This window comes from Vombatus ursinus, unplaced genomic scaffold, assembly GCF_900497805.2.
Source record: "Vombatus ursinus unplaced genomic scaffold, bare-nosed wombat genome assembly UNPS02014811.1, whole genome shotgun sequence".
Lineage (NCBI taxonomy): Eukaryota > Metazoa > Chordata > Mammalia > Diprotodontia > Vombatidae > Vombatus > Vombatus ursinus.
This window is the reverse complement of record NW_020954589.1, coordinates 13661946-13676039: the sequence shown is the minus strand read 5'-3', so window position 1 is coordinate 13676039 and position 14094 is coordinate 13661946. Positions and strand designations below refer to the sequence as shown.

At 45.4% G+C, this 14094-nt stretch overlaps 1 protein-coding gene across 1 annotated transcript in view; it reads left to right on the top strand.

Moving 5' to 3' along the window:
• CPNE5 (copine 5) overlaps positions 1 to 14094 on the top strand; it is a 170956-nt gene that overhangs the window by 144584 nt on the left and 12278 nt on the right. Inside the window, exons 11-13 of the mRNA XM_027876615.1 lie at positions 1845 to 1898; positions 5885 to 5946; positions 11891 to 11937. Of these exons, the coding sequence (XP_027732416.1) occupies positions 1845 to 1898; positions 5885 to 5946; positions 11891 to 11937 (163 nt within the window). The remainder of the gene's footprint in view (positions 1 to 1844; positions 1899 to 5884; positions 5947 to 11890; positions 11938 to 14094) is intronic.

Here is a 14094-nt window from a genome sequence, read left to right as displayed (position 1 = left end):
GACTGGGAAGCTTCCCCAGCAGTTCAAGCCTTAGTCCCCTGGATCAATTAAATTATGATGACGGTTCCATCGCCTTTTTAGGGAAGAATTAGCCTGTGAAGCAATGACCTTCTGGTTCTCTTTGGCCGTGTGTGACAAATTTCTAGTTGCGAAACAGAACCTGTTGCCGTGGTTCTTAACCAGGTTAGGTGATGAAACTCACATCACCACCTGCTGTTCCTCAGAGGTGACCGTCCATCTTTAGTCTCTGGGCCTTTGCCCATTTTCCAGCCCAAGAATACACTTCCTATTCATCTTCACCTCAAGTACTCCCTCACTTCCTCCAGCTTCCATTAGCTCAAGTGCCACCTCCTACAGGAAGCCTGTCTTGATCCTCTCAATCATTAAGCATTTATTAAGCACTTACTATGTGCTAGGCACATATGTGATGGGCACCTGGGTGGAGCAGTGGATAGCTAGTGCCAGGCCTGGAGTCAGGAAGATTCATCTCCTTGACTTCAAATCCTGCCTCAGACACCTACTAGCTATGTGACTCTGGGCAAGTCATTTCACCCTGTTTGCCTCGGTTTCCTCATCTGTCAAATGAGCTGGAGAAGGAAATGGCAAACCACTCCAGTATCTTTGCAAAGAAAACCCCAAATGGGGTCATGAAGAGTTGGACACAACTGAAATGATGTAACAACAACAACTTAATGTTTTATAATGTAGATACTTGTACTATTTATCATATCACAGATTTAGAGCTGGAAGGGAATTCAGAGTCCATCTAGTACAGCCCCTTATTTTGAGATGAGAAAACAGAGGCCTAAATGGGTCAAGTGACTTATCCAAGGTAACACAGGAGGACATGACAGAAACAGACTTCAAACTCAAGCACAATGATTCTGAGTTCAGTATTCTCAGTTCAGTTCCATCTCTTCTGCTGAATTGTAAACTCCTTGAGGACAGGGCTGGTGTCTGGGCCAATCTTGCATCCCCCCTCAGGCCTTTTGCAAAGTAAGTATCCAATCAAGACTTGTTGAGTAGTGGATTGGAAACTTTGGACTAGGTATCAGGAGGCCAGCTCTACCTCCAAAATAGCTGTGTGACCATGGGCAAAATGCTCTACTTCTCTGTACCTCATTCAGTATTCTGATCTATAATACGAAGCTAACAATTCCTGGTCCCACATAAGAAAGTGGTAGTCTAGAGAGAATGCCTACAGGGCTGTGATGGGGAAATAACCAGAGAAACAGGAAAAAAAGAACATAAATGAGGGATTATTTTGTTTATAAGACACTGAGATGTGATAAAGCGTATGTGGAAATTTTCTCAATGAGTTAGTGAAAATGTTTAAATACATATAACAGAAATATATAGAAGCACACTTTTGAAATTGTGAGAACCTGTGAAAATCAAATGAGAGAGTCAGCATAAAGGACGTGGGGAAAATGAGGTGTGGTAGAAACAACACTTGATTTGGAAGCAAAGGTGTAACCAGGGCAGAGCAAGCGGAGCTTTGTGCCGAGTTGCCAAAATTCACAGAGCACCCACAGCATCTGTATTCATTCAGCACGTTAAAAAGCAACCGTTTAGCACCTTTTCTATTAGCTAAATAGGAAACTACCGTATGTGTGTTGGTGATAGAGGAGAAAGGCCTGAATGGACCCGAGAGTATGTGTTGAGGAGGTGAGTGATGGGGTTCTTCCCTGGGTGTTTGGAGCTCTCTGGGACCCCTCTACATGCCCTTGTCCTTGTGGGGGGGGGAGGAGCAGAGGGAGCAGATAAATTCCACGCACTGCAGAAAGTGGCACCGACTGCCTGGAGACCCTCCCCTCTGACCATCCAACTCTTCCCTCCTTCAGGTGGTAAACCCGAAAAAGAAAATGAAGAAAAAGAAATACCTGAACTCTGGCACAGTGAGTTTCCCCTCTTTCCTCACCCCCACCCCATCCCTCTCCTTCCTCCCCCAGGGGCTGAGTGAAGACATTCTGTATTCTGAAGTGTGTCAGGCACCAAGCAGCCCTGGCGTGCAGAACGTAGGAGCTAGAGCCGGGGAGGATGGGGAGACAGGCGGGGGCGGAGGGGGGAGGGGAGGAGAGGAGGTGCCCATGGGGCAACCCCCCAGGAGATGACAGACACAACAGGCAGCCTGCTTCAGGATGAAATTTGGACAAGAAACACTCCCACGGGGGCTTCTCAGCAATCCAGGATCCAGCTAGGCTGCCTCTACATCTGTTCGGCACAGAGCAGCCCAGGAGGAGACCTGCTGGGCACATGGAGGAGCATCAGAGGGACTGGGGGAGGGTCTCAGAGAAACCAAGAGCCCTGGGGGATCCCAACTGGGGTGGGGGGCAACTCTTGAAAGTCTCACAAAACTAGCCGGGAACCACACACCCTCCCCATGGGTGGTCTTACGTGAAGCCATGCAGCGGCTCCCCTCCGGAAATGCACTGGAAATTCGGTAATCTTGGCTAATTAGCTATGAGCCCGATTTACCAATTTTTTTTTATAAGTAAGGCGACCTTATTGCTTGTTGCCTCCTGAAGTAGTGAGTTCACTGGAAGGGCTCACTGAATCACGGAAGTTGAGAGTTCACAAGACCCTCTAGGTCATCTAGGCCAATCCGTGGCAGAATAAGAACTCCCTCTACTATATACTCAAGACATAATCATCTGGCCTTCTCTTGAAGACCTCCAGTAAAGGGCCACCCACTGCTGCCCCAAGGCAGCACGTTCCTTGTTTTTTAAAAAAAAAATTAAATTAAAATTTTTTTCAATTAACTAAAACTAATTTTCTCTCCCTCCTCCTCCATTAGGAAAAAAAAAAGAAAAGCACAACGCTTGTAACAAATGTACATAGATATCATTTGTAAAGTACTTTGTGAACCTTACGCTATATAAATGCTAGCTATTATCATTATTATTGTTAATAACCACCTCCTGGTCCTCGGTTTCTTCATCTGTAAAATGAGGGGGTTGGATTAGATGGCCTTCGAGATGCTGTCCAGTCCTGGATCTAATTTTACAGATGAGGAAACTGAGGCAACCTGCAGGTAAGTGACTTGCCCAAGGTCACGTAGTAAATGAATGAGGCAGGATTATGAACTCAGGTCTTCCTGATTCCAGGGCTAGTGTTCTATGCACTGCCCCACCTAGCTCCCAGTAGGTTGTTTCTGATTGGACAGCTCCTATTTGCGGCTGACAGGCCTGGACTCTTTATTAGAGATTGTAGAAGAAATTCTTGCTTAGGTACAAGTTATATTACATTACATATTCCATGCATGGGGGGGCAGTTTGATTGCATTAAATGACCCATGAGCAGAGGAGGGTATCCTCCAAAGAGCAGAGTGCTTTGAAAAGAGCTGGTTCCTTTAAATAGGTCGAAGGTCTCTCTGAACCATCCCTCACATTCATTTAGCTAGTTGGCTAACCCTTCCTTGCTATGTAGGGCAAAGATAAATTGCTGACTGGCACCTGTCCTTGGTGTCATAAATCCCGAGCCTTACATTGAGTAGAAGCTTGCTGGATGAGAATGCGTATGCATTTCCTGGGTTCTGGGGCAAGGGCTGTCTTAAACAGAGCTCTTGGAGAGAAGTATTTTGTTTCATTTATCTATTCCCCAGCCTCCCCCACTGGTGGTGTGAAGACAGACTAAAAGATTAGGACTCTTCAGTTTGGAAGCACAGAGATTGTAAAGGAGAGGAACCTGAAAAATGAAGCCTGAAAGATAAAGGCCCCAGATGGAGGAGAGGAACAGGCCCTTGGTGACCAGATTCTGGGATGAGGTGCTGGTGGGGCTAATCCCAGAAACTAGAAAGAGGCAAACTTAGGACGAGTTCAAAAGTCAGTGGGAGATGGAGAAAACCCCTTACCCTGAGATTTGGGGTAGGCTGAGAGTATCAGTAGGTAAAAGACACAGGAGGCAGTGTGGTATAATGACCTCAGAGCCAGGAATCCCTGGGTTCAAATCCTGCCTTTGACCCAAAATGGTTCTGAGAAAGTTATTTAACAGTGCTCCAGGTGATTTTTTTAAGATTAAAAGGTGCTGGCGTGCCTTAGTAAAAGGAAGTTACTCCCCTGGGAGTTCCTCATATCACTGAAATCTCAGGTCCAATCCCCATCCCTTAAGGTATAAATTCCTGCTTGGACATTCATAGTGGGTTTATAAAGAGAAGCCATGGAAGGGCCCATCCCTAGTCAGTAAGGGTAAAATCAGGGAGATTACCCACATGCTCCTATACCCTATCCCAGTTGGCTCATGCTGGACACAGAAGCCCAGGTTTGGGGATCCATTAGCTGATGCAGGATGGTACTTTCTCTTTAAAAATTTTTAATTGCTTTTTTTCTCCTTCCCACACTCCTCCATTTCTTCTTCTCTCTGCCCCACTCCCACCTCTGAGAAAGAAAGAAAAACAAAGCTCCTTTTACAAACATGTATAGTCAAGCAAAACAAATCCCACATTGGCCACACCCAAAAAACAATCATGTCTCAATGGAGGTGAGTAGTCTGTTTCATCATGAGTCCTCTGGAATCATGATTGTTCATTGTGATAATCAGAGATGATCAGAGTTCCTAAGTTTTTCAGAGTTGTTTATCTTTACAATATTATTGTTATTCTGTAAATTATTCTTGTGTTGCTCAGTTTCACTCTGCATCAGTTCATATAAGTCTTTCCAGGTTTCTCTGAAAACATCCCTTTCTTATAACGCAAAGTGTTCCATCACATTCAAATACCATAACTTGTTCAGCTGGTCCCCAACTAACAGGCATCCCTTTACTTTCCAATTCTATAGGGCAGTACTTTCCAGGGACTCCTGGAATATATTGACACCAATATATTTTGGACTGGGACAATTTCATACCCACTAACAATTAGCAAAGGGCAGCTAGGTGGTGCTATGGATAGAGCTCCAGGCCTGGAGTCAGCAAGACTCATCTTCCTGAGTTCAAATTTGGCCTCAGGCACTTAGTAGCTGTGTGACCTTGAGCAGTCACTTGACTTTGTTTGCCTCAGTTTCCTTATCTGTAAAATAAGTTAGAAAAGGAAATGGCAGACTATTCCAGTATCTTTGCCAAGAAAACTCCAAATGGAGTCGTGAAGAGTCAGACACGACTGAAACAACTGAACAACAACAATACAAGTAACAAAAATGGAAATGAAGAAGGCTACTTGCAAGTGGGGATAGAGAAGAGTATTTAAGATAGAGGGTAATGGGAGTGGGGAGACAGTTATAAAAGCAGAGCAAACTTCCTGAGCTTAAAGTGGGGATTTAAAAGGCCAACACTCCCCAAAAAAGGAGGGGAGAATTTGGTGAAATCCTAACCTAACACAGACAGCCTGGGGGTTACTCCCCTCCGGTTAATAAGAACGTTCTTCCTCTTCCTCTTTGCCTGTGGAATTCTTATGCCTCTTTTAAGGACCCCAACTCAAATGCTGCCTATGCCCTCATCTCCCCTCTGTTTGGAATGATCTCCCCCTCCTATCTCATTCGTCGTCTCTCTCTTTAATATACTTAAACATGCATTATTGTTCATTGTACTAATCTGCAATGTGTCTCATCCACTTTCTAAGCTGTAAGCCTCAAATTTTGAACCTCCCCATGTGCTTTGCACTCAGGAGAGCCTAATAAATGTGTTTTCAATTAAATTTGGATTGAACAGAAAAGTAAGGGGAGACCTAGATGTGTTGTTTCCCCGATGAGAAAATAAGTCTCTTGAGGGCAGGCCTGTTTCATTTATGTATATGTGTCACCCGCTTCTAGCCAGTGTCTGGCATGTAATAGGCACTGAATTGAGATTTCTGATCGGAGGCAAACCCAAACATCCAATCCCCAAATCTAGCCCTGCCCCGTGGTGATACCCATCGTGGCTAATGGATGCTCTGTCTTTTTTTTCCCCCAAGGTAACACTACTGTCCTTCGCGGTGGAGTCAGAATGCACGTTCTTGGATTATATCAAAGGAGGGTGAGAGAAGGGCTCCTTACACGCTGAACTTAAAAGTCGTATGAGTTCCCAAATGCAGAGTTCCAGGTGTCACCCCTGTGCATTTGGGCCTACGTCACTGCGGGCATCACTGGCCTGACTGATTCTGAAGGACAGCCTCAGATGTTTGGGATTTGAGGATCACCTGTGCTTAAATAAGTGTCAGGCTGGTCTAGCGGTCTAAGGCACCAGACTCCAGGCTCAGATAGGAAGCTCTCTAGGTGTTCTGGTCTCTGTTATAGAGGTGTGGATTCAAACCCTACTTCTGACACGTGAACTTCTGGGCAGCTAGGTGATGTAGTGGATAGCGTGCTAGGCTGTTGCTGAGCTCAAATCTGCCCTCAGACGCTTACCAGCTGTGTGACCCTGGACTTAACCCTGTTGGCTTCAGTTTCCTAGTCCGTTGGTTCATTTCCAAAGAGAGCCTGAGAAGGAAATGGCCAACCACTCTAGTGTCTTTGCCAAGAAAACCCCAAATGGGGTCACGGACGAAGAGTCCAATACAAGTCAGGCGTGACTGATGGGTAAGTAGGTGGTGCCATAGTGTATAGGGTGCTGGGCCTGGAAACAGGAACTCATCTTCTTGAGTTCAAATCTGGCCTCAAACTCTTACTAGCTATGTGACCCCAGACAAGTCGCTTTACCCTGTTTGCCTCAGTTTCCTCATCTGTAAAATGAGCCGAGAAGGGAATGACAAACCACTCCAGTGTCTTTGCCAAGAAAACCCCAAACGGGGTCGTGGAAAGTTGGACATGACTGAAAAATGACTTAACAACAACAATAACAACACGTATTTAAGCCTCTTAGCCCACTCAACAGAGAGTTCCACTAACCATTGGGTCCCTGAGTTACTGGCCCATGAGGCAGGAGGGTTGGCATCCCAGCTTAGAGCCACAAAGAGCCTCAGAGCAAGGCAGACTTCAAGGTTGGGATGGTCACCGGGCAGGAGGCAATGGTTGCAGGATGCATAGATACCAGGGGCCAAGGCAAATAAGGGTCTTTATGCTGGGGAGGAAGGAAGGATCTGAGAACACTGGAGCTGAAGGAAGAGGCAAAGGGATTATCCATAGGTCAAGCAGGTCATCAGAGGTTTGGGTGGGCAATGGGTAGTGAGGGTACATGAAGCTGCCAGAGGTCAGGGAAGAGCAGAGGATCAGGAATCTAAGCAGATAAGCTAGGAATTAAGGGAGACACAGCTAGCAGGGGTCAAGGAGAAGAAAGGGGTCAGGAGGCAAGACAGATAAGATTGGAATGAAGGAGTATGCGGTTACTGGATGGCAGGGAGAAACAGGGGATCATGAATACAGAGAGACAGAACAGGGATAAAGGAGGCCTAGGCAGAGGCATCATGAAGTATTGGATAGAAGGCCACCCTTGGACATAGATAGCCTTGAGATTCAAGTCCAACTTTTGAAACACCCTGCTTAGGTGACCCTGGGCAAGTCACCTAACTTTTTCAGTGGGCCAAGCAACAATCCAAGACAGGGATTCTTATCCTGGATGGGGGTCCATGGAGAGATTTCAGAGGTGTCTGTGTGCTTGGATGGGAGAAAAAAATTACATCTTCATTTTTACTAACCTCTAACTGAAATTTAGCATTTCCTTCAATTATCTCAAGGCAGCTAGGTGACACCAGGAAATGGAGTTAGGAAGACCTGAGTTCGAATGTGACTTCAGGCACTTACTAGCTATGTGACTCTGGGCAAGTTATTTAATCCCCTTTGCCTCAGTTTCCTCATTTGTGAAATGAACTGGAGAGGGAAATGGCAAACCATACCAGTATCTCTGCCAAGAAAATCCCAAATGGGGTCACAAAGAGTCAGACACGACTGAACAACAACAACTACTCAATTATTTAAAAACATTATTCTGGGAAAGGGTTCATAGACTGCACCAGAGGTCAAGGAAGAATGAGGGCATTGAGTGCCCAGATAAAGGGATCTTGGAAACATAGATGTAGAGGGAAGTTTGGAAGCTCTCTAGAACTGGAAGGTGCCCTCAGACACCGGCCAGTCCAGCTTCCTAATTTTATAGATAAGGAAACTGAGGCCTTTGGCTGTCTGGTAATGATAGCCGGAGGGGTCCATGTTACAAAAAATGTTAGGAACCTCTACTCTGAGATGATGTTACTGATGAGTTGCTGACCTGCATCAGTGAAGGGTGTTTCCACATCAGGAGATTCCCATTTGGGGAAATCACAGGTCCAGATGAAAAATAAAAACAAAACAAAACAAAAAAACAGCCCCAGAAAAGCAGATACTCAGGAGTCAAGGAAAAGAAAGGTAAGAAAGGGCACCAACAACCAGGAGCCTGTAAGGTAACCTTGATGTGGAGGCAAAATTGCCTAGGGAGATGCTTCCCCTATACTTCAGGGCAGGGCAGGGAAGGGAAGAGATCAAAAAGGGAAAGGACCTTGGGGCAGCTGGGGGCAGCTGGGGGCAGCTGGAGGCAGCTCCCCTCCGGCCCCATGCTCTTGGGGTGTCAGAGTGGCAAGGCTGCCCATATGCTCTGGAGCACAAGGAAAGGACAAAATCTGGCTCTTAGTCCACATGCTCTGGACCCCTCATCCTCCTAGCTTGGCTGGCCAGTCACATTAAAGGTGGGACGCAGTTGGGTCAAATTCATCACTACAGTCAGAGCTGGTCCCTGTCAGTGCCTACTCATTCATACAAGAAAAGAACATTGACCTCACATTGAAGTCACAATTTCCTTTGGCCTCAGTTTCCTCGTCTGTAAAATGGGGGAGTAGTATTGGCTGGCCTCTGATAGCTTCCAATTTCTAGATCTATGACTTAGTAACTTCCAAGCTTCCCTCTAGATCTGGGTTCCTCTAGTCCCTTTATCTGGACACTCAATGCCCTCATTCTGCCCAAGATGCTCCTTTCTGGTCCCTTATCTGAAACTGCCTTCCCAGGGTAGCAAGGATCCAGTGCTCTAGACCTCTCGCTTCCTTTCTGCCCACATCAAAATGTACCGCCACCCCAGCCCTGGTCTCACGAGAAGTTAAAAATGAGAGGGCCCAAGATGGCAGATTTGGGGCTAGAAGGGACCCCAGGGGGTCATTTACTCCAGCTCCTCAATTTTACAGATGAGGAACTGGGCCTCAGGGAGGTTTCCTGATTTGCCTGAAGTCAGACAGCTAGTAAATGGCAGATTCAGAATTCTAACCCAGGTCTTCTGGCTACAAATCCAGTTTTCTCTCCACCATTCCCACGCAGCCTCAAGTCAAGTTTCTTAGGAGCATAGAATGTTAGAGCTGGAAGGACCTCTGAGGTCATCTGGTCCAAAGCCTCCTTGTTTTGCTGATGGAAGCTGAGGCCCGGAGGGGCAGTAACATGTCTGAGGTCACACAGCTAGTAAACAGACTCGGGATTCCAACCCAAGGTCTTTGTCTCCAAACCAGCTGTTCTTACTGGAGTTCAACAGGCAAAGCCTGCGGTGGAGCAAGGCCCAGCTGGCCAAAGCTGCTACCCTGGCCCTGTGGGAGGGCACAGGTGTCAATGTTTTCCATTCTACATCGAAGAGTTGGACCAGATGTTCCCTGAGGGCCTCTCTAGCACCTAGAGCCTGTTGGCCATGTCCCTGAGGAAGGGCCTGCCCAGGCATGGGGTAAGATGGGGGTGTTGTCTTGGGCTTTCCTTCCCCGATTCTCCACCGGCAGTATTGCCCCCAGGGTCTCAGAATCCTCCTATCACCCCAGCTGGCCCTTCTGATTGGCTGTACCCTCGGGAGCCAGGCTGCGTTCTCTAGGTTAGGAAGGGATGCCGGCCCAGTAGCCGGGCTTTGCCCCTCACCCACAGGAGAGATTTCAGATACCAGAAATATAGAGGTAGATGGACCCTTAAAGTCATCAGATCCAATTCCCTAATTTTTACAGATTGGGAAACTGAGGTGCAGAGATGGTAAGCAACTTGAGGGTCAGAAAGTGTAATTTGAACCCAAGTCATGTTGACTCAGTGCAAACCTCTTTTCACTACCATGCTGCCTCTGACATCACAGATAAACTTCCATAGCTATGTATCTATGCCCCATCAGGATTCCCAACTACTTCACAGAATCATAAAATTCAGAGGTAGAGCAAACCTAAGAGGTCACCCGGTCAACCATCTCATTTTACAGGTGGGGAAACAGAGTCCCAGAAAAGGAACTGACTATCTAACATGGTGAACTGGGTAGAGGGCTGGTTTTGAAGTCAGAGGACCTGGGTTTGAATCTCAGTTCAGTTATTTCGTTACCTGTGTGACTTTGGGGAAGTCAACTAATTTCTTTGGGCATCAGCTTCCTCATCTGTAAAATGGGAGTGTTGGACTAGATGACCTTTGGCCAAAGTCCTTTTCATCTCTAAATCTATCACCTTCTATATCATCCTATCTACACAGCTAGTAAGGAGCAGGGGTTGGAACCAGACCTTAGGAAGGGACCTTAACTTTGGTTCCAAATACAATTTTTTCCAATATGCCCTGATGCCTTTATCAGAGGGAGATTACATGACTTGCTCACAGTTACTCAAGTAGGGTCAACTGGGTGGCACAGTGGATAGAGTGCTGGACCTGGAGTCAGGAGGACCTGAGTTCAAATTCAGAGTGCAGGTAAATATTTAACAACCAGCTCTCCAAAAAAAAAATGCGTGATACACTCTTAAATTTAATCTGCATCATTAACATTTTCTCTACTGTACAACAAAACAATAAATGAAGCCCTGATTTGTAGGGTTTCCTGATTTCCCAGATATAAATGCTCTTGGTGAAATCCAGCACACCCCTGGCTGTAAGGGACCTTCATAAGCCTACAATGTAGTCCAGTTGCTTCATTTTACAGATGAAGAAACTGAGGCCCAGAGAGCTTAAAACCACAGGTCCTTTTCTCATCATTATTATTATTATGATTCTTCCTTTGAGAGACTCAATAGATGCTTGCCTTACTCAGATCACTTACAAAGATTTTGTGTTGAATTTGGGGAGCCAAGGGAGAGGAAGAGATCAAGGGCTCCCCCACCATTCCAATATACTATTGCTAGATAGATCCTTCACCTTTGTTTTTAATTCATCTTGGAACAGATAATTCTGGGACTCCATTGGAACATAATTTGTAACATGTTCCTGGGGGACAGAAAAGAGTTTCCCTGCCTTAAAAATGTCCTCATGCTAAGGGCAGAGTCTTTAATTTCAAAATGAGAGAGTAGGCCCAAAATGTCTTGGGGCTCCTCTGATACATAGGCAAAAATATGATATGGAGACTCAAATTCGTCCTGTGGTGTAAATGACTGATATGAAACTTTGCCTGTGATTCGAACAGACTCTCCAACTTTCTCTAGCTTATCCCCCCCACATCTGTCACCTGAGGTTAGAGGTGGCTATGAGATCAGTGCCCAGACTTGTAGCTGAGTATAACTGTCCAGCTTCCTGTTTCTCTCTGAAGGCCCTGGGAAAAGATGACAACAAACGTGGTTTTTTGTTTTGTTTCGTCTTGTTTTACAAAGAGATTCCACAGCTAAATGTTGTTGTATAGTCCTTTCAGAGTCTTTGTGACTCCATTTGGGGTTGTCTTGGTCAAGTTACTGGAGCAGTTTGCCATTTCCTTTTCCAGCTCATTTTACAGATGAGGAAACTGAGGCAAACATGGTGAAGTGACTTACCCAGAGTCACACAGCCAGTAAGTGTCTGAGGCCAGATTTGAACTCAGGAAGAGGAATCTTCCTGACTCTAGACACCTCTTGCTTTGCAAAGATATTCCACACCCAGTTATCACAAAACACCTTTTGAGATAGGGCAGAGGCTATTGTTCTCCTGTTTTCAGAAGAGGGAAAGTCCAGCTATGTAAAGTGACTTGCCCTAGATGTCACAGCTAGTATGTGGAAGTACCAGCTGGTCTCCTGTACTGTAATCACCTTCTCAGGCAATAACCATTCTTACTCTTCCACTCCTAGGACTCAGATCAATTTCACGGTTGCCATCGACTTCACCGCCTCCAATGGTGAGTGACTGATAAAGGGAAGTGATTTCCTTGATGCATAAAGGAAGTGGGGGAGGGGAGGGATGTGATATAAAGGGCTAAGGAGTGGATTGTTGACCGTAATCTGATGGATGATCCTGGACAAGCACTGCCCCCTATCCTTGGCACTTCCTTTGCCTCGATTTCCCCTCTTTGTAAGCAAGAATAACTTGTGGATGTTCCCTACCAAGGTTGATGGAGTTTAGAAGGCACAAGGGATCAAAGCTCCAGCCAGGGATGTTACATCCATCTGTATTTGTTAATTCAGGAAACTCTCAAGGCATAGGGATGGTTTCTCTGTATTGAGTGAGATCACCAAGGTGCTCCATCCTAGGAGCACATTGTGCATACATACTAACCGCTCAGCTGCTGCCATCTTGGAATCACCTGCTACATGTATGGGGACCTGTGGGGTTAGGGATAGGGGGGAACAAAGGGGAATGAATGACACATGAGTGCTATTTCCCAGGGGCCTCCAGTCCAGTTAATGGGTAGGACAGACCCATGGAAAATAATTAAGCATGCAATCCTTAGAGACCTATGCTATATGAAATCTTTTTTTTTTCTTTAAGAAAATGGTTTTTCCTTCTCACTCAGTTTTCTGGTCTGCTCTGAACCTGAACTGCTCAGCAGCTGGCTATAGGAAAGAAAAATAAATTCAGGACTCAGTACAGTGGTCCTCAGTAATGCAGTCCTGGCAGCCAAGAGATCCCCAGAACATAATGCCGAAAGCATGAGATTTGGAGTCAGGAAAGCCTGGGTTCAAATCTCACCTTATACCCAAATCACTGTGAAATTAGGTTTATGTGGCTTCTGTGTGCTTAACCATGAACATGTTCTGTCCTGTTAGGAAAATGTAAACTCTTTGAGGTCAGGGATTGTCTCACTTTTGTATCCTTAGTTCCTAGAGCAGTGCCTGGTGCTTAGTAGACAGTTAATTGTTGCTTATGGATTGATCTTCTAAGACACTTACTAGCTAGATGACCCTGGACAGGCAATTTAACCTCTCTGAACCTCAGTTCCCTCCTCTATAAAAGGGAAATAATAATAACACTTGTTGGCTCAGGGTGATGGTGCATTACTGTAATCCCTACCACTGGAGAGATTGAGGCTGGTGGATTGCTTGAGCTCAGTAATTCTAAATTGTAGTAACTCTAAGTCAATTAGGTGTTTTCACTAAGTCTGGCACCAATAGGGTGAGCACCCAGGAGTGAAGGGGCCACCAGGCTGCCCATGGAGGGGCAACTGTCCTAGGTCAGAAATGGAGCAGACCAAAATTCCTGTGCCGATCAGCAGTGGAATAAACTCCCGTGAAGGGCTGCTGTCCTTCCAGCATGCATGAGATGAGGAGACCCAGTCTTAAACAATAATTTTAGTAATAATAGTACCTATCTCAAAGGGTTAGTGTGAAGGTACATGTGTATATATGTATATATATGCACACAAACATTATACATACATACATCTATGTGTATATATGTGCGTATATGTATGCACACATAATATATGCACACACATATACACATGTATCTGTTGCCTCACTCAAAGTGAGAACCTGAAAAGACCTTAGCTTAAAAGGGCCAGGGTCTCCCATTGCATTCTGGTCCTTCTCCAAGTCATCCTGATTGATATCTGGTCACTGGACCAAGATGGCTTTGGAGGAGAAATGAGGCTGGTGACCTTGCACAGCACTCCCTCACTCAAATCAAAGTCAATTGCAAGTCATGTCATCATCTCCCTGATGTCCTGGTCCTCTTGGAGAACGAAGGACAAACACAACAACATATACATGTATATATCTGCGTATGTGTATATATATACATATATATACATTATATATATATACACAATATATATATATATTATCTCACCTGATCTTCACACTAACCCTTTGAGATAGGTGCTATAATTATTAAAATTACTGTTTGAGACTGGGTCTCCTCATCTCATACAGACTGGAAGGGCAGCTCACTGGAACTGATCCCGTTGTTGACCGACATATATACATATACATACATGCACACACACATGTGTACATATTTATTTATTTATTTGTTGTTTATATATCACAATGGATAGAGTACTGGGCTTGGAGTCAGGAAGACTCATCTTCCTGAGTTCAAATCAGGCCTCAGACAC